Source organism: Anser brachyrhynchus (genome assembly GCF_964034855.1).
Source record: "Anser brachyrhynchus genome assembly, chromosome: 2".
Taxonomy (NCBI): Eukaryota; Metazoa; Chordata; class Aves; order Anseriformes; family Anatidae; genus Anser; species Anser brachyrhynchus.
Window position 1 is genome coordinate 85,085,679 of NC_137695.1, and position 23,592 is coordinate 85,109,270.

At 36.8% G+C, this 23,592-nt stretch overlaps 1 protein-coding gene across 12 annotated transcripts in view; it reads left to right on the forward strand.

Moving 5' to 3' along the window:
* CTNND2 (catenin delta 2) overlaps nucleotides 1-23,592 on the forward strand; it is a 645,658-nt gene that overhangs the window by 568,626 nt on the left and 53,440 nt on the right. For all 12 annotated transcript variants that reach the window (XM_080578781.1, XM_080578780.1, XM_080578782.1 and 9 more), the window contains one exon: nucleotides 7,187-7,337. In XM_080578781.1, coding sequence (XP_080434907.1) covers nucleotides 7,187-7,337 — 151 coding nt within the window. The remainder of the gene's footprint in view (nucleotides 1-7,186; nucleotides 7,338-23,592) is intronic.

Genomic DNA, 23,592 nt, shown 5'->3' on the forward strand with positions numbered 1-23,592 from the left:
GTGCATATGCTGGATGATAATAATGGTGGGTTTCTGGGGACTCATTGCTTTCCAAAATGTTCTCTCCCATCAAATCATAACCAGGGTAATCTCAATGTATCCTGAACTTCCTGCAGGCAGAAGTTCCTTAAAACTTAGAAGAAGCGCATTAAAAAGAGAGTCATTGATTTTAGTTGTTTTATTTCATTTCCACTGTTACATAGATTTTTTTTTTCCAGAAGTAGACTTTATCTAATTGTATTTATTCCACTTCCAATTATACTTAATTTAAACTTATATTCTAAGGCTGCTTACAACAGTGAAATAATAAAAACCTAAGCAAATACATTCCTCATCAAACTTAGCTAGAGTTTTCCCTGAGCAAATAAGGTTTGAGGTAGCCTTTTTAAGTAGTGGAGACTCTTTACCTCCCATTAGGTATCCACTTTGATTGGGAGCTCTGTTAGCTTTCCTTACTGTTTAATTAGGGTGTTGTCAAGTTTGTGGAGTATCCACAAATAGAAACAGGAGGTTTACTGACTCACCCTGCTACATTCCAAAGACACCCGTCTACTCATTAAGAAATTTCTGTCACTGAAACACTTCAGACTTGAAGTCCTTTCTGCAACCTCATATCATTATTCATTTTAATACTTTGGATATCAAAAAATTATGAGGTATAACATTACAAGACTTGTCCTGTAAAAGGAAATCTCCAAAGTTATTTTTATGTACAGTCTGGCATCAGTACGTTTCCTTGGATGGTGGGAATAAAAGAAGAAGCAAGTTCTTGTTAGTTTTCACCTTGGTCAATAGGCTATTAATGCATTCTATCTACTGAGCATGTAAAAAGTTGTGTTCAAAATGTCCTGTAGTTAACAATGTCAAGAATCCAAGGTTATGTCCTTTCTGAACAAAATTTTGCTCTCAGAAAGAAAGGAGATATTGAGATATCTGTATATTTTTATGTTTATCTATATATATCTGACAGCTAAATTTAGGCTGCTGTCAGTTTATCTGCCAGAGAAATTTTTGTTGCTGTGAACTCGTCACCTGCAATGTTATTTTCTCTCTTACTTACAATTAAAAATAGCGTTGTCACCACAAGTATAATGTCCTTAGTTTGGATAAACCCCTAAAACCTCATTTCTTCATTCACATGACCCTGTTTTGTTTTAATATGCTACTATAACTTGTGAAGGTAATGCATAAACACTTCTTGCATCTGCTTTAATGGCAGGATGGCTGGCTTCATTTTCCTGAGCAGCCATTAGTCTCTTGAGCTCTGTAACACCAGGAACAAGTGCTGCTCTGTTTAAATCTTGCAAGAGTGTGAAGACAGAACATTCCTCTGGTTCTTTCTGCCTCCTGTAGTGCTCTTTGGTTAGACAACAGAATGTCCCTGCCTTTGATCCCCAACAGGTACAAAACCCATGTGAATGGGGTTTCTGGGTCAACGGCCTGATCTCTTGAGACAGCTAGATGAGATACCAGTCTTTGTTCCTTAGGCAAACAACTACATTTATTTTCTTAATTCCATCCTAGAGAAATCTGAGTCTCCAGGGAGTAAGAGCTCTATTAAGTAAATTATTAGATAAAGAAACAGAAAACATAAAAGGGACTGATTCAGTCAGAAGGTCAGTGCAGTGACTTCAAAGAGTAGAAAGAAAAGAGTTTGGAGCGCCTTGCCATCCAAACACTTTCAGATAGTGAATAATTATTGTCTAAAATAGCAGACATCAAGGTTATCAATCTTCCTCTTATCAGGCAAGGCCATATTGTGGGTTTCTTGCCAGGCTTTTCTGATGACTAATTATTTACATGTTAATCCTTTAGAGTTTCATCAGGCTGTGCCAGGAGGATATTTTTTGGATTCCAGTGAAAAGACTTTCTTTTCTTTTTTGTAAAGTATTACTATTGTGAACTCTTATATGATAGGATGGAGAAGACCACTTACAACACATCAGCAAATTCATAAAGACAAGCTTTTTAAAGAATCAATGCATGAATCTAGCAGAAATTCTTACCTGGATGGAATCTCCTGCATAGATGAGGCTGCAGGAATTAGTACAGAGAAGCCTATTAGCCCTGATGATATTCAAGAAACAAGACATGCTGCTGGAAACAGCAGTATCACAGACATCATGGGGAGATCGGCATGGGTATCAGTTTGTTGAATGGGAGCACGGCATAGTAATGTGAGTGCAGTATATAAGTATTCGCAGTCAATTTTCTTCCCATGATATGCATCACTTTTGTCCTGAAGCCTTTCTTTTATAATGATAGTAGGTGCAACACTTAGAAAAGTCATTGTAATTGCTCTCAGATCATTTTGAATACAAATTACCCACTTGTACTGCAGAATCAAGAAAGACAAGGTGCAAAGACAGCTCCTTCTGAACTCTATCTTTCTCAAAGACTGAAGATGCCTTCTGTTACCAGCATTTAAGTTTTCATTTATTTATTTATTTGTGTATTTTCACCCACCATATTATACATTTCTCTCTGAGCTTGACTAAGGTACTGGAGCAAGAGGAAAGTAACCAGTTAATACATCATAGCAAATTCTGTCTCTAATCTTCCTGGTTCTGTTGGTAATTCGGTTTGCTCCATCATGATTACTGCCCTGATTTGGCTTTCATTTTGTGTTTTTTGTCTTGTCAGTTCCCCTTAACAATTAGTATCTCTACAGAGTCTCTGCATCACAGTGTTGACCTGCACCAATACAATGCCGATTTTAGTCAAAACTGAGTATATGATGTTGAAATGTTCTGAAGGTACTCAGATGACACTGATGTCAGTGGTAAGAAAGTGAATCCGTCCAAAATATCAAGTCTGTTCAATTGTTGGCATTCCTTGGTGGTCTTTGTTTGTTTGTTTGTTTGACTGGTTTGGTTTGGTTTCTTTTTTGTTTTCATTTTGTGCTAGGCATTTGTTCACTTTTAGTTTGTTCTCCTCTGTCAGTGACTTACAGGAGAATATAGAAAACCATATAAAACACTAGAAGGAGTTAACTTGTTAAATGCTTTTAAATTTTTCTTTAAAAGAGAAATAAGTTTGATTCAGATGAATTACTCTTTTGTTGAATTTTAACGTAATGTAATCTTAATCCCTACAGGCATTCAGCTTTGGAAAGGGTCCTTTATAATAATAACTGTGGCAAACTAGGAAATAATTTTCCAGGTTACTGTATTTTTCTTCTTAATTACCATGACAAAAATAAAAGAGAAACTACTAATGAAAGTAGACGTAGAGATGCACTAGATACCTTCAAAGTGATGTATAGTAGTTATGCTGTCCGAATTCAATTATCGGTAAAGACTATTCGTGCACAGATTGTGGCTCCTGTGCTTGTCTCTGATAATTTAGCTGCAATCTGATGCAGCAATAATGATTTTGTTTGTTTCCTTGTTCTATCTGAAGTGTGCGCTGTTCCCATAGGAGTCCTTTCTCTTTACAAACTGAACAGGTATTTGATCATTGACACCGCCGCTGATTTGTGGAGTAACAGGATGATTAAGTGTATTGGCAGAGTGCCTCACTTACCAATAGGCCACAAACCCTTTGTCTCTTTTCTTTTTTATGATTTTTCATCTCTTTCTTTTATACTCCACTGAGCTCATATTAGCAGTTGACCTGCAATGTGGAAATGTAGGAATGTTCATGATGGCTTTAGGCAAACAAAAGAATTATCACTATACGCAAGAGTGAATCAATTTTTCCATTCTCTGAGAGAATAAAATAGCAGTTTTGAGGCATCTCAATTTGAGTATTCCTGAAATACACAGAGCACAGCATAATTGCTTGCAGAGACTTGTCCTAATTGGCAGTTTAAGGAAAGAGACACAGACAGTTCCTACCACTTGCAAAATGGAAAGTTCTCCGGAGACTGTTGAAACAATTAATAGACATTTCTGTCTTTCTGCCTAAGGTGCTTGACTTGAAACAGAGCCAAAATGATAGCGATTTGCCATGAGGAGCCTGTGAACTTTTCCGAAGCAGATGGCATCCTCGCCACTCTTTTCCACTTTCAGAAAAGAGAGCCGGGGGGGAAGAGGAATGTGCAGGGGAGAGGAGAGGTTTCACGCATACTTTTCTGTCTTTCGACCATTGTTTTATTTATGCATGTGCATATGTGCATCTGTAAAACATTATAGCTGGAACTTTCCCCATATGAAAACTTGGAAGCCATATTATTGACTATTACAATCAAATTAATTGGTACATTACATATACTGAAGACTTGGATGTCATTTATTCAGTGAAGGGATATATATTTTCTTTTTTTTCATACTGAATTATTTCAGTGTTTTTCCTACAACATCTTTTGCTCCCTCCAAGGTTAAAAAGTATATATTCTTCTTAATTTATTTCCTATCTCCACCTGGTTCTTTTAGACTTTTGTTTTGGAATAGATGATGAAAATGCAACAACCAAGAAGTCTGTTGTAAGCCTGTCTTTCATAAAACAGGTGCTTGTGTTTTCCCTTGGTAGCTAAAAGTTCAAAGGAAAAGTGTTCACGGAGGTTTTAATATGGGGGGTTTTATAATACAGTGAAAGCTCAATAAAATCATTTTAGAGTCTCTCTGGTATGGAGCAGACATAAATAATTTTTTAAAAAAAAACAACAAACCACTCCCACTGATTCCTCATGTAATCCATACTGAAAGCTCTAAATCTGGGATGTACTTTTACAATGAACAACAGCATCTCTCAATATGCTGCCTGCTAGCTTGAACTCGCTCCTCAACCAGAGAGGCTCACTACATTCTCAGGACAACTTCACTGCAAGCTTGAACTCTCACACTGGCAGTTCCCATATAATCGCAGCAGACACACTGGCAACCTTCCCTAGGAGAAGCATAGAAAACACAGGGATGGGAGTTTTTAAGTGCAAAGAGTTATTGCTTTGGGTACACCCAGCTGCGGGTTACAGCATATTTAACTGTCAGGTATATGCATGGTTATTAAAAAAAAGGAACTCAAGATTACTTTGGGGTTTTCATGGTGTCTTTTGTATTTAATATCCCATTAAAATCAAGTTCTAGGAAAGATACTGTTCTTTCAGCAGATACTTTAAATTAAAATCACTGATCCTTAAGATTTTGTTTTGTTTTATATCTCATGATCCCATACACTAGTTGTAGAGAAGATGCTAGAGAAGCATAGAATAAGGTCAGTCCCAAATCCTGCTACCATTTGTTTATATTCTCTCACCTTAGAGCTATTCTTTGCTTTGCTGCGGAAAATGATGGCACATTTACATTTTAGACATACTACATTATTGTGTTCAATGATGCTGAGAATCCTACATCCCATTTACCTGACTTGAAAGCTTATTGTAACCATTATCCCTGTTGTCTACAGCAAAGTCCAGCCAGATAGTTTTTGGTATGCATCTTTACTACAGAGGAGAAATAATAAAATAATATTCTTTAAATGCTGTTTTCTTATCCTTTTTCCCAATTTCCCCCGAGTCACATTACCTGAAATGAATTTGTACACCAAATATCGCAACATTGCAGCCTTTGCCTGTCCCTGTTTCTGCTGTTGTTATCATAAATTCATTTTGTTTTGCTGCTCAGGGGCACACGTCTATAGTATAAACAGATACTAGCTTTTTAAAGTGAGCACCTGAACTGTGATAAGTATATGGCCTCCATATACAGAGGTTAAGCATGATCTGCTGGCAGTGAGTGTGCTTTCCTTTTTCTAATGCTTTATGTCATTGAATTGTTTTTTACTCTTTCTGTTTCTGGAAGAACACTGCTGTGATCTAACTGTTCATTAAGGTGCGAGGTAACTGTTCTTTAAGGTTTTGTCAAAAGAGAAAGGTCACCATGATCTGAAAATGCTAAGGCATCCGAGTTTCTGAAATATTTGAAACATTTCAAAGTCCAAGGGGTTCCAGAACTTAGCCTTTACCTTCCCAGTATGAAGACACGATAAGCATCCATGCCGTAGGATGCTGAAAGGAGGAAAAAGCTCTGCTTCAGTAAATTCCTTCCAGGTATCAATACAAGGAATGTGAATTTGGACTATATGAAAATTTGAGAGAAGAGTTCAAAATACTGGAAGGAGCGTATGCCTAATAGATGGCTTGTTTCAAAGTGGGCTGTGCTAAGTCAACCTGCACATCCTGCAGGTGTCAAATTTGGCAATAACCATAGATTTTAAAAACACAGCATCACAGTTTTCATCATGTTTGCATTTTTCTAGCTTCTGGAGCTAACAGTAGAATGAAGTGGATAGTATAGTTAATCTTTCGTTCCTTCAGATGCTGGGAACCCCAGGTTGTACAGCCATGAATGGACCTCCTGTTCAGGGCACGGCACACTGTGCAGATCCCATCCATGAAGAGGTTCACTGGCATGATATTATTTAGATCTCTTTGAGGATTTTCATAGAAGTAGACAACTCTGTTCATCACTTCCACTGTCCAAAAAAAAAGGGCGGGGGGGGATATTCATGTAAGGACATGTTGCTTCACTTTAAGATAAAGACAAAGACATGTCAGTGGTGTCATCAGGTGCCAAGTGGAAGGTGCATACAAGTTCATCTGTTATGACTAGCTGCTGAGTTTATCCTGTAGCCAAATGGTGTGTGCAGCATGGCACTGCAATGGCCTGCACCTGCTCAGGTCAACTGGTATGTGAATTACTAACTCCTTGATGTACGGTGGTCTTCCAGTTAGGTGGAAGGTGCCAAAAATCAAATGTATAGTTGTCTCATTTTTCTTTCTTGAACAAGTTGGCAATCACAAGAGAAATTATAAAATCATTTTCCAGATTTTTTTTTACTGATTAATTCTTATGATCACAGCAATGAATTCTCAGACCTCTTGAACTTATTTAGTAGTATATATTTTGTAATATAAATGTTGTTGTTTTAGCAGTGAACAAACAACATTAGATGTTGCATAGCAAATGCTGCTGCAAAGCAAGTTTTCCGAAGACTTGGGCTGTAAAATGTAACCAAGTGTGCTAGGATTCAAGTCAATTCATCAATTAATTTCTCTGCCACCATAAAAAATTAGTGCGGATTTCCAAATCAAGTATTCGCCTGGCATCATAAACACAATTATTTCCTCTCTTTAGAGTTTACATCCACATGCTTCTGTTACGCCTTACTCTGTAACCTCAGATGCCTTGCTATCTTGGATGCATTTCTCACTTTCTTCTTCATGCTCTCCTATGTGTCTTTACAGTGGTCAGTGTATATCCGCGCTGCTGTCCGCAAAGAAAAAGGACTGCCAATCCTGGTAGAACTGCTTCGAATAGACAACGACCGGGTGGTGTGTGCAGTAGCTACAGCTTTACGAAACATGGCCTTAGATGTCAGAAATAAGGAGTTAATAGGTATGTTCTTTCCAAACTGTCTCTATTTTCTGTATTTTTTTTTTACCTTACATCAGGATAAGCACAATGAAAGCAATTATTCTCACATTTCTAACATAATTTCTTTAATTCTTTCTCTAATGTGTTATATTCATATTTTATGTGACAGCTTAATGCTATATTGCAAGGAATTGTTAAATTAATTAAACATCATGCAACATTTTATGATTTGTCATACTGTAATCTCCAGAAGAAGAATAATGGCTTCGTTCTGATTTAGCACTTCATTCATAGGCTGACAGTAGCACTTGCAATTTCCAGATCAAGAATATGAGCAGAGCAGCCACCCCGATCCTCAGATTCTCTATTGCAAGTAATATTATGAAGTGTCAAATCATGGACTTTAAAGATGGTTCCAGGAATTTACTGGGCATATTAGTATCTCCAGCAAGAAAACAGGGAGATACTTAATTTTCAAATATGTGCAGTTAAGGAAGAAAACAATAACTTACATAAATCATTGCTGTTTCTGAATTCTGATGGTATGGTAAGCAGTCTTCTTGGTTTTCTGTTTTTTTGTGTTTTTTTTTTTGTTTTTTGTTTGTTGTTTTTTTTAATTATTATTATTAATATTATTATTTTGTTTATTTTTGTTGTTGTTGTTTTGGCTTGGTTTTACCTGAAATTCATCCAAATGATATGAATCATCAAATTTCTATTTTCATGTTCTGTCTTTGAAAAATAATCCCTTTCTTAGGTTTGAATTACTTCAACAGTTCATGACAAAATCATTTCTACTTCCACTGTACATTAAGGGTGTATTTTTCCTCATTTTTGCTAGCTACTTAATTTGTTATCATTAAAGCATACTTATCCTCCTCTGCCTTTAATTACAGAATTCCACAAATAGAAACTTTGATCATAATGCTTTATTATTTATATTCAGTGCTATCTCAGGGTTAGCGCTTCATTACAGCAGTGCTCTGCAACTTGTTAAAACAAGGCAATCACTCTCCTCACATATTTTACAAACTAGTGACAACTTCACTGACAAAATGTTGTAAAGCAAATAGAGGTAGAGACTGGTGAATAGTGTAAACCTGCTGGGATTACCCAGGAATTGAACTCCAGACTGATGCTTTCTTCACATGCCAGACCAGTTTACTTGGTCAGCTTTTGCTCACGTTACAGTTGATAAAACTGGCATGAAATTAGAGTTGTTTGATGTATTGTTTTCAGCCTTCAGGAAGCAAGATGCCACACGTGTGGTTTGTTTTTGTGTTTTGTTTTTTCTGTTGTTGTCTAGGAATTTTAAAGTAGAAATCACTGCTGAAGCCAGTATATCAGTCCATCTAATCTGGGTGAATAACTGATGATCTTTTCATTTTGTCTCATGATCCCACCTCCACTTTCAGTCTTCAGCATGTAATAGTCTCTATTCAGCATCTTAGTCCTTTTTTTATGGGACTTTCAGTATAGGGTTCACAAACCACATTCACATTTTTTTTTCTATAATCTCTTATTTACTTATTGACATTGCACAAAATATTTTACAGTCAAATTTACTGAGTGTAAACATGATTTCTAATGCTATGAATTAGGCTTTGGTTAGCTTTTCCGTACTGTGATTTTCATTTTATAATTGAAATTTTTTTATTTCCTTTCTGAATATGCAAATTTCATTTAGGAATGTAAAGCTAAACGTGTGAAAATAGAGCTGTCTTTTAATATGACATGCCATACAAAATACTCATCAAATTATGGATAATAAGATTGCATAGCTTCCAAATGTTAATGTTTTATGGAGTATTCAGAGAACATGTGATGTAAACAAAGAAGAATTTTAAAAAGACAGAAAAAGTCTGTTGACAATAATCACCTAATAGTTTTATTTATCTTGCCAGATGATTATGACTGTGCAGTGCTGCTCAGAGTTAAATTATTCGTGGGGTGATTCTGGGGAATTGTACTTTATAATTGCAAAACAAATTTGTTGCAGTTTAGAAAAACTGCAAACATGCCAATACGATAGGGAAGGTATGACTACAGTTCCTGAACCATTTGAGCTATGATCTTTGTATGTTTCTTTGGCTTTTATCACTGAACTTCAAAGAAACGGTAATAATGGTCACTATTTCTCTTGTTCATTATTATTTTATAGTGAATTGGTCACATCATAAATCTGATTTTCATAAATGCTGAACATCCGCAGTTGTCAAGGATTTCAACTTGTCGTAGGCAGTCTGGTTCTGTGAATACTGGAATTCCACATGTTCCGAGATACCTTCACTGTTGCTATGGAAGGGAGGGCTCAGGAGGGGCTTGTTAGTGTTCATCACATGAGCTCTTTCTAACTAAGTAGAATCAGCATCCTGTTTATAGTGCCTCTTTGAAGTTTCAGTTTGTGCATCATATTCTTGCAGTGACAAACTCTACCTCACAGACTGGGATTTTCGCCTTAGGATAACCTTTTTTAAAGGTTAATTGTCCGTCTGTATACACAGTAAAGATTCTGTAGGTATAATCGCATTTCTTTTCAGTGGTGCTGTGGTTCCATTCCCAGCTGACAAATTTTTACTGATATATGCCACAGAATGTGATATTTCTTTCTGCTGCTGCCAAGCAACCCATAAATCAGTGTGGAGGCATCTGGCAAATATATCAGAAAGCTTGCTAAAATTCAGACTCACCTGTACCAAACTACAAAACAAACAAAATGACCACAAATTTCTTTCTAGACTTTGTCGAATTTACCAATCTATTTTGGTTTTGTCACAGATCTATCAGGTGTGTTGTTACATTGATAAAGTTTGGTGACAGCCTTCTCTTGAACTTTTTCTCAGCCATCCCCATATAGCATTTTCTTTTTTTTTATAGCGATTTCTTCTTCCTGGGTTTCATTTAGGACACGCTCTCCGTCCTTAAAACGACCCTCATTTTTCTCCTTCTCCATCAGTTCTACATTGTGCCACGTGCTCTCTAGTTGAAGGTTCAGACAGTGGGCAAATTCATCTTTCTCCTCACCAAAATTAAACCACACTGAGATGAAGACACAGTAAGCTTAGCCTATCTCGTACTGATACTAGCTAATCCAGCACCTGTTTTTCCCTCCTTGGGCATACTGCCCGGTCATGTTCAGGTCATATTCATTTTCCACTTGCATTTCAGGACCATCATCTGTACAAAATAGCACCTGTTCTATGTTGCTTCCCAAAAGTGCACCCCATGGGAAGGTTCATCAACGTTGTCTCTCTCCCAGCAGTGCCACGGCTGAGGGAAGTAGTGCTGTGGGCCTTGGAAATGTTTGACAGTTGATATTGCCTGTTGTATGCTTTCAGTGCACAGTTTTGTGCTTCAGGTCTTTCTGTCAGCTTGTCCTTATCCTGACAGTGATTTCTAATGTGATTCTGGGCCAATGGTGATTGAGAGAAATATTGCACTATTATTTCAACAGCCCCACTCATGCAATTTCTGTGGCCACTTGGGCTATATTTTTGTGGTTAAATAAAAGATGTCTTAAGAAACCAGAAGTATTTTGGTCACTCACCCTTGAAAAAAAGGAGGACAATTTCACCTAATGGTTTTTGTTGACTTACTGACCTATGCAGGAGCTGTATCCTTATATATCTCTTCCTTTATAGTATGTGGAGAAGCCATGTATCTGTTCAGGTCTCTAGATTCTAGTGAGGGGGTAAATTAAAGTGCTGCAGTACTTAAGACATCACTTTTGTGGATATCATTGCAAAAGCATTATTCAAATAAGTTAGTGGTAAAAGTCCAGTTGCCTTCACAAAGTTTTGAATCAAGTCCTGAAACAGGGCATGCAAAGGAGGGTCATTTTTAATACTTGTTCCAGGCTATAAGGTGTCAGTACTGAATTATTCTCAATTCACTACTCATCTGCTGATAATACAGTTAGTTATAAAGATAACATATCAATTTTATTGTTGCTCAGCTTGTGTTGGAACCTGCTTAGTCTTGCTAGGTATCTATAAGTTTAGTATCCCATGTAATATACCTGTATTAGACTCCCTTACAGTTGACAGACAAAGAGAAACTCTCAGAAAGTGATTTAATTAATATGATAAAATGGATCTCACCCTTTATTACTGCCCAGCCACTGTTGAGAAATTAAAAAAAAAAAAGGGGGGGAACGTGTAAATTTCTGCTGAGTGTATGTCTTGCCATCTCATGAGCAGTGTATATGTATTTGAGTGTCTGAAGTACACAGTGTTTGGTTCAAAGTTTTATTGCTAAATCTGAGTAAGTTTGGTTGAAATATGTATCAAGAGTTCACAACTCTAATGAATTGTTAGACTCATAGAATAATTCAGGTTAGAAGGAACTTCAGGAGGTCATCCAGCCCAGCCTTGCACTCAGAGCAGGGTCACGTATGTTATTTCAAAGTGTGATATTGATTCACATTTGGAAAGATTTGCTTTCAGCTGCTGGCTGAAAACATGTCAAAAACAAGCATTTGCATTTTAACAGCAGAATGTGACTTCTGGAGCATAAATAGCTACGTGGGTTTCTTCTATCCTAGAACATGGCCACTTTTTAATACCATAAATTTGTTTTCAGTATTAGTAGTAAATCCAAGTGGAGAAGGTATTTACTTTTTTAGTTACAAGAAAAAAAGCTATAAAAATTCTAAGTCCTAGTAATGTATATTGATAGAGAATACAGTGATGGATTGGAAGGTGATTATATCAAATATGCAGTTTTCATCTCACTTAGAGCGTATACACACAGTTTCCTTTCCTTTTTAAATGTGAACACTTTTGAATTCGTATCATATACATCTGCAAGAAGCTGAGTCACTGATTTTTTTATTGATTTTTTAATTGACTTATAAAGTAGCTTAGTCACTGAAATGTTAAATTGACATAAATTCACGATGCATAAGATGCCAGAAGGTGTTAATCACAAACCGTAGACATTTTTTCAGAAGTTGAAGAAAGAATATATACCACTATTTGTTCAATTTGTGTCCTTTTTTATTGCACTTCATTTTCTATGTTTAGTAGTTGAGCTGGGCAAAACATATATTACAATAAACAGATACCTGAATTAAAAGAGGTTGTCATCAAGAAGTTGATTTAGGAAGTGGAAAAGATGGTCATGCATTAATAGCTCATGCTCCTTACTATGTATCAGTGAAGAGAAGAATATTATTTAAACACATGATTTAGCTTTGAAGTTTTATAGCACCTCTATGGCAAAGTTTAGACTGCCTGTTTTCTAATGTTGTATACATAAGTTAGCGGAGAACTTAAACTGATAGAAGTTTAAATGTTAAATATTTTTCCATTACAGTGTAAAAGCTTTGTGTCAAGGAGATTTTGACATTTCATGTGCCTTCAGCCACTTGTGCATTGCCTTTTGCTCTGTTTTATCTCAAATATATTTCTGGCAAGCAGACCAGGCAGTTACAGAGGATAGGAAAGGTTTCCTTCCTCAGTCATTTCTTATTAAATAGCATTCTCAAGTGAAGAGATTTAGGGAGAAAAACAGGGTTGGTAAAACTGAATTCTCGTTTTTAAGATCAAAGTCACGATCAGGCATTTTTAAGACTATATTAAGTCTTCTTTACATCTGAACATCCCTACTGCATAAGTACGGCAGTATGGATTTGGATCAATTTCTCTCTACCATGAACCATATAAAAATGTGATGTTTAAGCTAGTTAGGTAGGTTTCTGCTATAGACTGCAGAGAGAAAACAGCACATGTAGGTGTTCACCCCAGTCACCTTTGTCACCATGAGTCTTGGATCTTAGGGTGGAACGAATCCTGGGTGAGAACCTAGAGCAGTAGCCAGAGACTTGATGACTAGCTTTTGGGAGACTAAAGATAAGCAGGTAGAATCTTAAGAAATTATTTTGATAATGCAGAATAAGTTGTCTTGCTCCCCTTTAATTAGCTTAGGCTTTGCAAGGACAATTAGTGAAAAAGCACTGCAATTTTTTGTTACCACTCAAAGCAACAGAAAGAACTGAATACAGGCTCAGGTCTAGGATATCACAGAATACCACTTTCGGAGATGGGGTTTTTATTGTAATGCCATAGTCAAAGAAACACACAGCAGTTCTTCTCCATAAAATAAGATCAAGATGCTTCACAATACTAACCATATAACACAGCCCCAGGTCAGCCTTTCTTTCCTCACAGTAGAATAAACTGCAGAAATGCCTAGAAAATATACTGGCATCTATATTTGGCATTTATATTTTAAATGCCAAAGTCTCAAGAGAGTCACCTGCAATATTGCAACAGGAAAACCTAGATTCAGTTTGACTGCCAAAAGAAAAACAACAAAAACAAACATAAAAACTAAATAAATAAACAAGCAGACAACTGATGTACCTTCTCACCTCTCTGATGTGCATTTCACACATAAGTAAGTGCCCCAACCTGTATGTTACATTTTGAGATGATAAACAATTTCCATTTGGTTCTGGTCTTCTGCACACGGTATAAAGCAATTAAATTGAACTGTATGCACTTCTCACTCAGAAAATTGACATTTCAAACAATTCAATATTAATTTTCATGTCTGTTTCTCAGTGTGTTCATGCTGAGAAGTGCTACTTATCTTCTGGGAATTCAGAGTTCTGATCTAAAAAGTGCATATAATTCAGTTGCATATTGCATTAAACATGCAACAGTAGAAATGCAAATGTCTTAAACTGCCAAAGTAATTTTAAGAGTACCTTTAAATCTATGAGGAATTATTCTGTATCTGCAAAGCAGTTTCAAAAATCGAATTTTTGTGACAGATGTACATTAACAGGTAAGTGTATCAAAACAGATGTTTCGAGCCTATTGTGTATCACCTTCAATTCATGGAACAGTAAGATAATTTTATTCTACATAAGATGCAAAATACCTTTCTCTCCTGGAATTGTTATCAATTTAAGCCATTTTCAAATGATAGAAATTACATATATGGCGTTTTTTTACTAAAAGCACATTTCCCTGAAGAAACTAGAACTCCTGTCCTTCCCATGATACATCAGTGAAAAACTGTAGAATATGGTAAGTGAATTATCATTTGATAGAGTAAAGTAAAAAATTCTTCTTGTACATGAAGACCTTAGGAATGGGTCTAGGGCACTGTAGTTTCAAAGGAAGCTGTTGAACATGGAGCTGAGAAAGGAAAAAGGCTAGCACGGGTGTAGAATACCTGTGGGTATGCAACAAAGATGTTCATCATCATCTGTTAGCTAAACATTTGAACCATAAAATGTCTGATTTTCCAAGGGCAGTATGGCAAAGATAAAAGAATCAGGGAGTAGTTTTGCAAGGAATGCCAGATTAGGAAGTAGTACTGATATCTGCATTCTTATAACTGGTATTTTATCCGAATCTCAGTGTAGTTAAACTGAATGTAGTTTTTCTTTTCCATTCCTGACCATTAACATTCCTAGTTGTTAATAGTAGCCCCAGTCCACAAAGAAGGTGACTGCATTTCTCTGATGGGTTATATGTATTCCTTCCCAAAATATGGGAGCTGTGTTCGTTTAGTCTTTGACGGTTGTAAAAAGGCAGTTTAGTCTCATACTGGTTGGTTTCTTCTTTCTTTGGCATCTTCAGATGCCGCTGTTTTGCTTACAGAATAATTGCTCTTCATGAAGTACTTTGATGTAGGATTTGGCTGCTGGTAAAAACTGAGGCATAGACCAGTTGTTTACATCATTTATTATGTTTTTTACTGTTAAAGGCTCTTGTTTCAGATATTATTATTAAAACTTCAAATATCCTCCTGATTACAGAAAGCAGAACAATAGCCTATAGCAGCAGCCTTTACAAATGAATTCTTGCATTTCTTGTCTGCCTTTATAGTGTACCTTTAGCTGTGCGTACTATCTCTGAACATGCTGTCCTGGATGGCTGGAAGCAGTGCCACTATGTTAGCTTTCTGCTCATTTTGGGGTTCTTCTGTTGAATACTAGTTGAATAGGTTTCAGGTTAATCAGCTGGAAACCCTACTTCACAAGCAATTAAAAAAAAAAAGAATCCAAGTCTGTTGTTTCATGTGTATAACTGCTAGGATGGAGTAGCAACAGTTTTGTAATACACAGTGACAAAATACTAAAAGGGTAACAAATCCTAATCATCTGATATAAGTGAGGAAATAATCAATTTGCTGAGGGGCCTTATTATCATAATTCCATAAGGTAAGACTGTGATTCTGGTACTTAATATCTCGATGGGCTCAATTAAACAAAATAAAGAAGTTTTCCTCCCAAGGAAAGCCTAGAGAACCCTTAGAATCATCTTCAAAGCCCCATTGATCTCTCCATGACATCTCTATGAAATTATGTGAAATCTGGTATTACTGATATCATCTTTAGTATTATGTTTTTCATTTTCCTTTTGCTTCCTCTTGTGGCTGCATTGTGCAAAAGATCATGCAAACATGAAAAAGATACAATGACTACCCCCTAGAGTTAGCAATTTATATATATATAAAATGTATAATACTTTATAATGATAGATTAGACTTCAGCAATTGATCTAAGAAAGCATTACTATTTAAATCCATGCTTTTTGTGTAGAAATATAGTATGCATAATGCAATTTGAAGGATCGCATTATGACAAAAGAATACAGCACTTTGTTAAAGCTTATAATTGAAGTCATTTTTTTAAGAAACCAAATAATTGAATATTTTAGATGTGATCCCTCCAGTACTCCAGATTGAAAACTTTGAACAATCTTAATGCAGAACCACCTCCAAAGAGACCATTTTGAGAATTTTCAGACGAATACGGAGACCTGCCCTATAGAAAGAAATGGAAATAAAATCTACCTTGTCACTGGTGGGGCTTTTTTGTAAACCCTGATGAATGTGCAGGGAAGGCATCAACAATGAAGGTCAAAATTTACATTTCTGTATAGGCAGCCTTACGTACTAACAGCCTGGGATACATATACCAAGAAATTTGTGTGGATACTAGCTGAAATGATTTGAGTAAGCAAATTCTGCTTGCAGTTATATTTCATGAAATTAAGGAACGTGTTTTAAAACACACTCATTATATTGGTTGAAAGAGTCATAAAACTCCAAGATGAGCCTGACTCCATCTTCTTTACACCATCCCTTAAGTAGTTGCAGTAAGATCTCTCCTTAACCTTCTTAGTGCCGGCAAATGCCATTCTTGCATGCCATGTGTTCCAGCCCCCTGACTATTTTTGTGGTGCTCCACTAGACTTGTTCCACTGTTGCAGTGTTTACCGTGTACGGGGGAGACCAAAACTGGGTGCAATACTTTTCATGCAAGCTAGAGGAAGAATCATCTGAGTCTATATGAAGAATCATTTTTGTGGCTAGACTCCATGTAATACAGCCTAGGATGTGGTCAGCCTTTGCTGCCAGGGCATATTTTTGACTCATATTCAACTCATCCACTAGCACCCCTAGGCTTTGAGTTTCTTTTGAAAACCTGCACTCCAACCAGTTGTCCCACAACGTGTACTGATGCGTGTGGTTATTTCCTCCCAGCTGCAGGACTTCACATTTGCCTGTTAACTTTGAGGTTCCTGTCCAGTTGTTCAGCTGAGTAGCAGCCCTGCCCTCCAGTATTTTGTCTGTTGCAGTATATTGACTGCTCCTTGCAACATGGTTTTGCCCACAGGCTTTCTGAGAATGCTTTCTGTTCTATCATTCAGGTTGTTAATGAGGGTGTTAAACAGTATTGCCCCCATTATCAACACCTGTGGGACACCAGTAGTAACCACCTGCCAGTTGGATTTTGCACTGCTGATCACCACCTTTTGAGGCCAGCAGTCAAGCCAGTTTTCCATCCACCATACCACCCACTTATCTGATCAAAGTGTCACCAGTTTGGCTGTAAGGATACTATAGTGAGTAAGAAGTGGGTAAGCTGGTGTGTTCATTACTTCAAGCCATGCAGAGTAAACTCTGTAATTCCAAAATCAGAAGTGGATAAACACAATATCGATGTGTTTAACCTCAGTGACATCATTGCATATACTTAAATTACTTCAGTGTCACCAAATTTCAAACCACAATTTCAGTGGGACAAAGTATGAGGACCATGGTCAGATCGTATTATTCCTATTGTGGAATTAAGGCAGTAATAGGATAATTGTCATTAAGTCCACTTAAACACAGGAGTTTGCTTCCTTTACAAGAGAGGGAATTATAGTTCAAAATGTTGTGGTTTTACTGAGGCACTAACTTCCTAATTTAAAAAGGGAAATATTGTGGAACATGTTTAACTTTGTCTTTCGGTTATTTTAAAATCAATAGAAATAAATGTAGTTACCTTAATGTTCAGTAGTGATGCTTTAGTAATTAGTCTTAGTAATCACATGTAGTCTAATAGATTCTGACTTGATCTGATAAATGATTAAATTGTGTAACAATAATAAGAATTTAAAATTGTTGCAGATAAATTGAAAAAAAAATGGTGGTTGTAGGCAATGTGGTCACAAACACTAATACGTACAAAGACATTTTCATTCTCTTCTCTCCTTTATTGTAATTTTCTTCAAGTTCGGCAGTGTATATCATCTGCAAAATTACCCCCATTTTAAATGGCATAGAGTATCTTTAAATTAATCCTTATATAAATGAATACATACGCACAAAATATACGTTTGTAAGAATGTATGTGGTTCTACCTGCACCAAAGAGGAAGGACAGTGTTTTGTGGGGAACACATGCATATGGAAAGGTATTCCATTTATCTTTAAAAAACGCATATTATGTCATGTGATTGCAACAACCAGAATAAAATCTTGTAGCTGTCAGCTTAAAATTCTTCTCGTGGAAGCTAAAAGGAATTTTTCCATCATTCATGACAAACAGGATTCAACTCACAGTAACAAAGCAGCATTATTAACAAGGAGTGAGTAGGTCTGAAAGGGTGCTAATTATCATAACATTGTAAAGCAATGCTGAGGTCTACTGTAAATCCATGAGTTAAGTATGAGAGCAGGGGAAGTACAACTTGGTTTTACTGTGTAGAGTTTTTAGGTGCTTGATGGTGCATTAAGAACTGAATTTCAATTTTCAGTCATGACATAGGCTCTAAGCGGACTATTGTAAAGGGACTAATAGTCAATTTTGGAAAATGGAGTTGGATGCCAGTTAAGTCATTTTTGTTCCTTTGAAAATGTTGCACTTTCCTCACTAAGCAAAGTTAATAGGAAAATAAAATCATATTAAACTATTACATAAAAAGAGTTCCTTTTTTAATAGTGGAATTTCTGTTCTCACTGTAAAGTTATAGGTTCTTAGTTGGTTGAGTTAGCATGTTTAGGAAATTTATTTCCCAAATCTGAGACACCATAACTCACCCTGAGGCAGTCCATGGCAGAAGGTATTCCTGCTCCTAGCCTCCCTCCAGCCTCTCATTAACACACCATGTCTACACTCAAACTACTTGTGTTAGTCAGCGCTGCCTGACTTATTGGTCAAAATGAGCTGAGTGAGCAAAATATGACTTTTATTTTGCAGACAAACTCTTCTTAAACAGAACGAAGTCAAACAACTCACAAGAGTAGCTGACAGGAGGGTTGGAAAACTGCCTGGCCCAGTTGTGCTTGTGAGGCTCAAAATGGGGTCATTATCTGATACACTTTCCACTTGCATACTGGATGTCCCCCCACACCCTGAAGGTTGCTTTAATTTGTTATAATGCAACCACTATGAACCCTACCATAGTATTGCTGCACCAGTTTAAACTGTTATCTTAATAAAAAAAAAATAAATGTTTTGGTAGTCCTCTCCTGTTTTTACTTAAAAATTACAATAACAAAACAGATACGCTGCATGCCTTAGCCAGACAAAACCAGACTGCTTTGGAATACAATGATATCAGATAGGTTGACACGGCTGTGTGTATAATTTCCCTATGTAGGTATTAAATCTTCAGGAGTTAAAGGTGTTATCCCCTCTTGTACAAAACTGTATTGCAATGTCTAAATCAAGCCCCAAAGAAAAGGGCATGTCTCCTTCTCTCTTGTGAGCCACTAACAATCTGAAATAGGGAGTTCATCATGAGCAAAGCCTTTGAGATGAGGGTTCTGAGGATGGATTTTTGTGCATTATCCACTGTAGTTAAATCCATTCTTCTGCCTTGAGATTGAATATGTATGTGCCTTACACTGAAGAGCTCAGCCTCCTCGTAGGAAGACTGAAATTCATCTCATTCGCTTGTAGCCCTATTTAAGCATCTTTCATTCTCAGGGACTTCTCTGATAAGCTACCCTCAGCTTACAGAAACTTCAAAGCCGAAGCAAAGTTATTAAAAAGAGAAAGAAAAAAGAACTGCACCTTTAGTTAAAGCTTCAAACAAGGCAAAAAATGATTAAGTGTCAGAGTTTAGCTTATTTGTAACCCTTTCCACATTCTTACAGAAATCAAATGTCTTTCTTCACCCTTATTTATTATAAAATGTACTTTAAAACATAAGACATCAGTAGCTATTAGCCTGGCAGTATTAATAAGGCTGCAATTAGGAGCCCTATGGCTAGAGATTTGTTGTATATTTGCTACTGAAGTAAACAAACTAAGAGAATTAAATGGTTTAGAAGGCAAATGTTGCAAAATCAATCATGTCTAGTAGTTGGAAGAGTTAATTTGTTCTCTAGGTTTGTTCAGTTATTCCTGAGCAGAAGAACTGTTACGTCTTAGATGGCTTTTTGATAGCTCAGGTCACTGGCCTGAGTTGTATTTGTTTCCTTAACTGCAAATGAATAATCACAAGTCTGTCATTGTCAGGGGTGGTAATGTGCAGAAAGTGTCTAGAGATCATCAGCTAAAAGGCATTCTAAAATAGCAAGTCATTACTACAAATGAATGGGAGTACTTGCAACATGGTGGTGCTAATCTGTAAACTAGGACACCATGAACAACACAGAATGTTCTTTAGTACCAGTTTTGGGGTATAGCCTAGATTAAATTGCAGAGTGAACCTGGGAGAAAGCATCCAAGGTGAGCTACTCACACACTGATCTTGCTGCAGAGGGCAGGTGCTCTGTGTATTTTGCCCCTTGGGGTGTGCATAACTCTTGCAGGATAGGCAGGCGAGTCAGAGCAGGCCCTCCTATATCTGTCAGTGACCTGGAAGCCAGGTTTGTCCAGTCACCTGAAGGCTGTGAACAAAGAGGAAGGATATTCCCTGGATTATGAAGAGTACTGGAAGGAGATAAGATGCCTGTGCTTTCTGCATCTTCTGATCCTGAAGGAAAGGAAGCAGACAACATGAGGGGTAAGGAAAGAAGGATAGTGATAAAATGAACTTGGGGAATTGTGAGGTTTGAAAATGTAGGGAAAACTGAGATTCAAAGACCTGGATCATGTGCCTCAGGTTGTTGAACCTGCCATGTCTCTTACCTCACTTGCTTCTCTTCTTGGACCTCTGAGTGGTTTTTTTCCTTTTGCAAGCAAGGTAGTGGACTCATTCACTTGGCTTCCAGGTAATTGCTCAATTTTCTTCCTGAACTCTCCCTGTCTGCCATCACCAGCTACAATGTCTTCACATCAGTCCCCACATTTTGCTTTTTTTTCCTAGTCTGGCCCAAATTCTTCCTCTTTTTCCTTTGACATTGCGATCACATGGCACTTCATGTCTTTTCCACTGCATCTCTCTTCTCTGCTTATCTTGTACCCAAGAATGGCTGCTTAAACTGGGTTCCTTTCAAGACTCCAGCTACTGGACCTAAGAGGCTACTTCATCTAAGTATTTTTAAAGGCCAGAAAAGGGAAGCTTGCTAGTGTAAATTCAGAAACCACAAAAAGTACCAACTGAACCATTTATTTAAAATCTTCTGATTTGGACACGGTGCACAATTCTCTTTCTTCAAGTTTTTTTGAGCAGACCATTTGAAGACCCAATTCTGAACATAGAATGGGGTCATATATTTGGGGACTCGGCTTCTTCTGTCTTCTCTTGATGATCTGCAGCCTCCAGTGGAAACCTCTGCCATATGTCTATTCATTCATGAAGACAGTCAGTAAGGGTGATACAACTTATATTAGCTTGTTTACAGATTGACAAGGTATAGTTAGAGTAGCTGAACGTATTATTTAATCTAAGATACCAGCAGTTAATTTGGTCTGTATTCCTAGACATTCTTCTTGGTTTCATTTGGACTTACTCATGTGGGTCCGTATCTTTCCAGAAGTTCAGCATTCAGACTGGTTGTGGTACTCCTCCGTAGGGCTCTGCACAAAGGAAAATGTTACTTATATGTTCTGCCAGCCGTAGCTGTTCATAGACTCCTGTATAGCTGTCTTTCACAGCAACTGATGTTACAATGCCTGCCTGCCTATCTTGTGATCCTTTCAGAATTCCTGATCCTTTTCTGCAGAATTATTTCTCAATAGGTTATGCTTTGTTCTGTATTTCTGCAGATAATCATCTCCTGTGTCTAATATTCTCCATTTGCCTTTAAAGAATTCTGTCTTCCTAAATCAAAATAACTGAATTCTAAACCAGTCCTCAAACATTTTTCCAGCCCCTGTCGTCTCTTTCACCATCTGTAGTGCTGACTGTGATACTGGATAGATATAGGCCCAGGATAGAAGATGGTCTGCAGAGTTTGTTTCGTACATTTTTGACAGAATCCATTTGCTATGTGCTTCTATTTTAATGACAAACAACTGATAACTCTTCTGAGTAGCAGGATCCAAACATTTTTCATCTCATTTGCAGCAATTGCTGTTAGCTTTCTCATGAGAATGTGATGTGACACTACTATTGTAGGCGCTACTAGTGTCAACAGAAGTGAAATCCACAGGCTGTCCTCCGTGAGGCTTTCTGCTAAAGGATATGTCTCTTACCTACAAAATCCGCAAACATACTGTATTTTACTGCTGGTTTTACATTTCAATAGGTGCAAAGTACCAGCAGTTTTCAAAAAGAAAAAAAATATAAGGAACGTTATGTTACTGCTGTTGTGATTTTGAATAGTCTGTTCTTCATTTCGGAGTTCTTTCTTTTTTTTTTTCCTTCATTCCTGCAGGCTGTACACCTGCAAGGATAACTTCATGAGAGTAAACTGCAGCTGCTGTAGCAGTGCATTCCTTTCAGGGACGTTATGCTCACTTTTCTCCCAGATTACAAAATGTTTGATAGCATCAAATTTCAACTGCCATGACAGGAGAAAATAAGCATAGTTTTTTTTGGACTGGCTAAAACACTGAATAATTTAAAATCTTAATGTACTAATGGTTTCTGCTGGAGAAAGATTTAGGTCTAATGGACTCTTGTGACTCCATAGTAGTATGTGTGTTTATCAATACATAGAAACCGTTTTTACTTTCCACCACAGTTCTATAAATAAATACATGGTTTCTGGTTTGTATTAGCTAATCTTTCCACTCACACATACTTGGTTCGTTCATTTCCCAGAATATGTTTACATCAGAAAGAATCCAGTCCATTGTGTCTTTATGTATGCAAAATTCTCCTTAAATATTGTACTGGAAGAAGAGACTAAACGTGCATGTGCACACATGAAGAGAGATATTCATCATATTTAAATATTTGTTTCATTAGGAATATTAGCCTTTTCAGGAGAGCAGCAAAAGGACATCCAGTCCAGTCCATCCACTATGTCAGTTATATCAGATATACGTGTTTTACCTTAACAGTCTCCACCTATTGATATGCAGCTCCATGTTGTATGTTTTTGCATTACATTGATTTGAGCAAGGGAGCCAGACTACACAATCTTCAGGTGTCCTTTCCAACCTCAATTATTCTGATTCTAGATATAATCATGAAACGTACTTGATATTAATATAAACATTTTTTCATGTGTTTGGGGATCTAAAACCAAATACTTCCATGAATTACAAGGAGAGCATTATTTGACTCAATCTCTGAAAGGAAAGATAATTCCAGGACAAAGAGAACTTGAACATAAGTGACAGATTTATCTACTTTAATTTGTTTTCAGAAGAGGATTTCATAGCTTAGAAGTGGGACAGGTTCCAAGATAGTCTCAGGGATGTTTACTTTTAATATTTGAAATAAATATGTACTGAGGACATATTTCAAACATTTTCAAAGATAAGAATATGCCTGTCAATAAATCCGAAAGCTAAGAAATATCCAATGTAATTGGTAAGAGTGTGCTTTATATTAATGATTCGAAAAGATAATCTGTTCGGCGTAGTTTTTCTGCTATAAATTTCATACATCATTACAGCAAATATTTTTGTATTGCTGATTATATCTGTTAAGGAGCTCATATTTAAAGGAATGCATGGCTGCGTGATATTGCTGTTACTG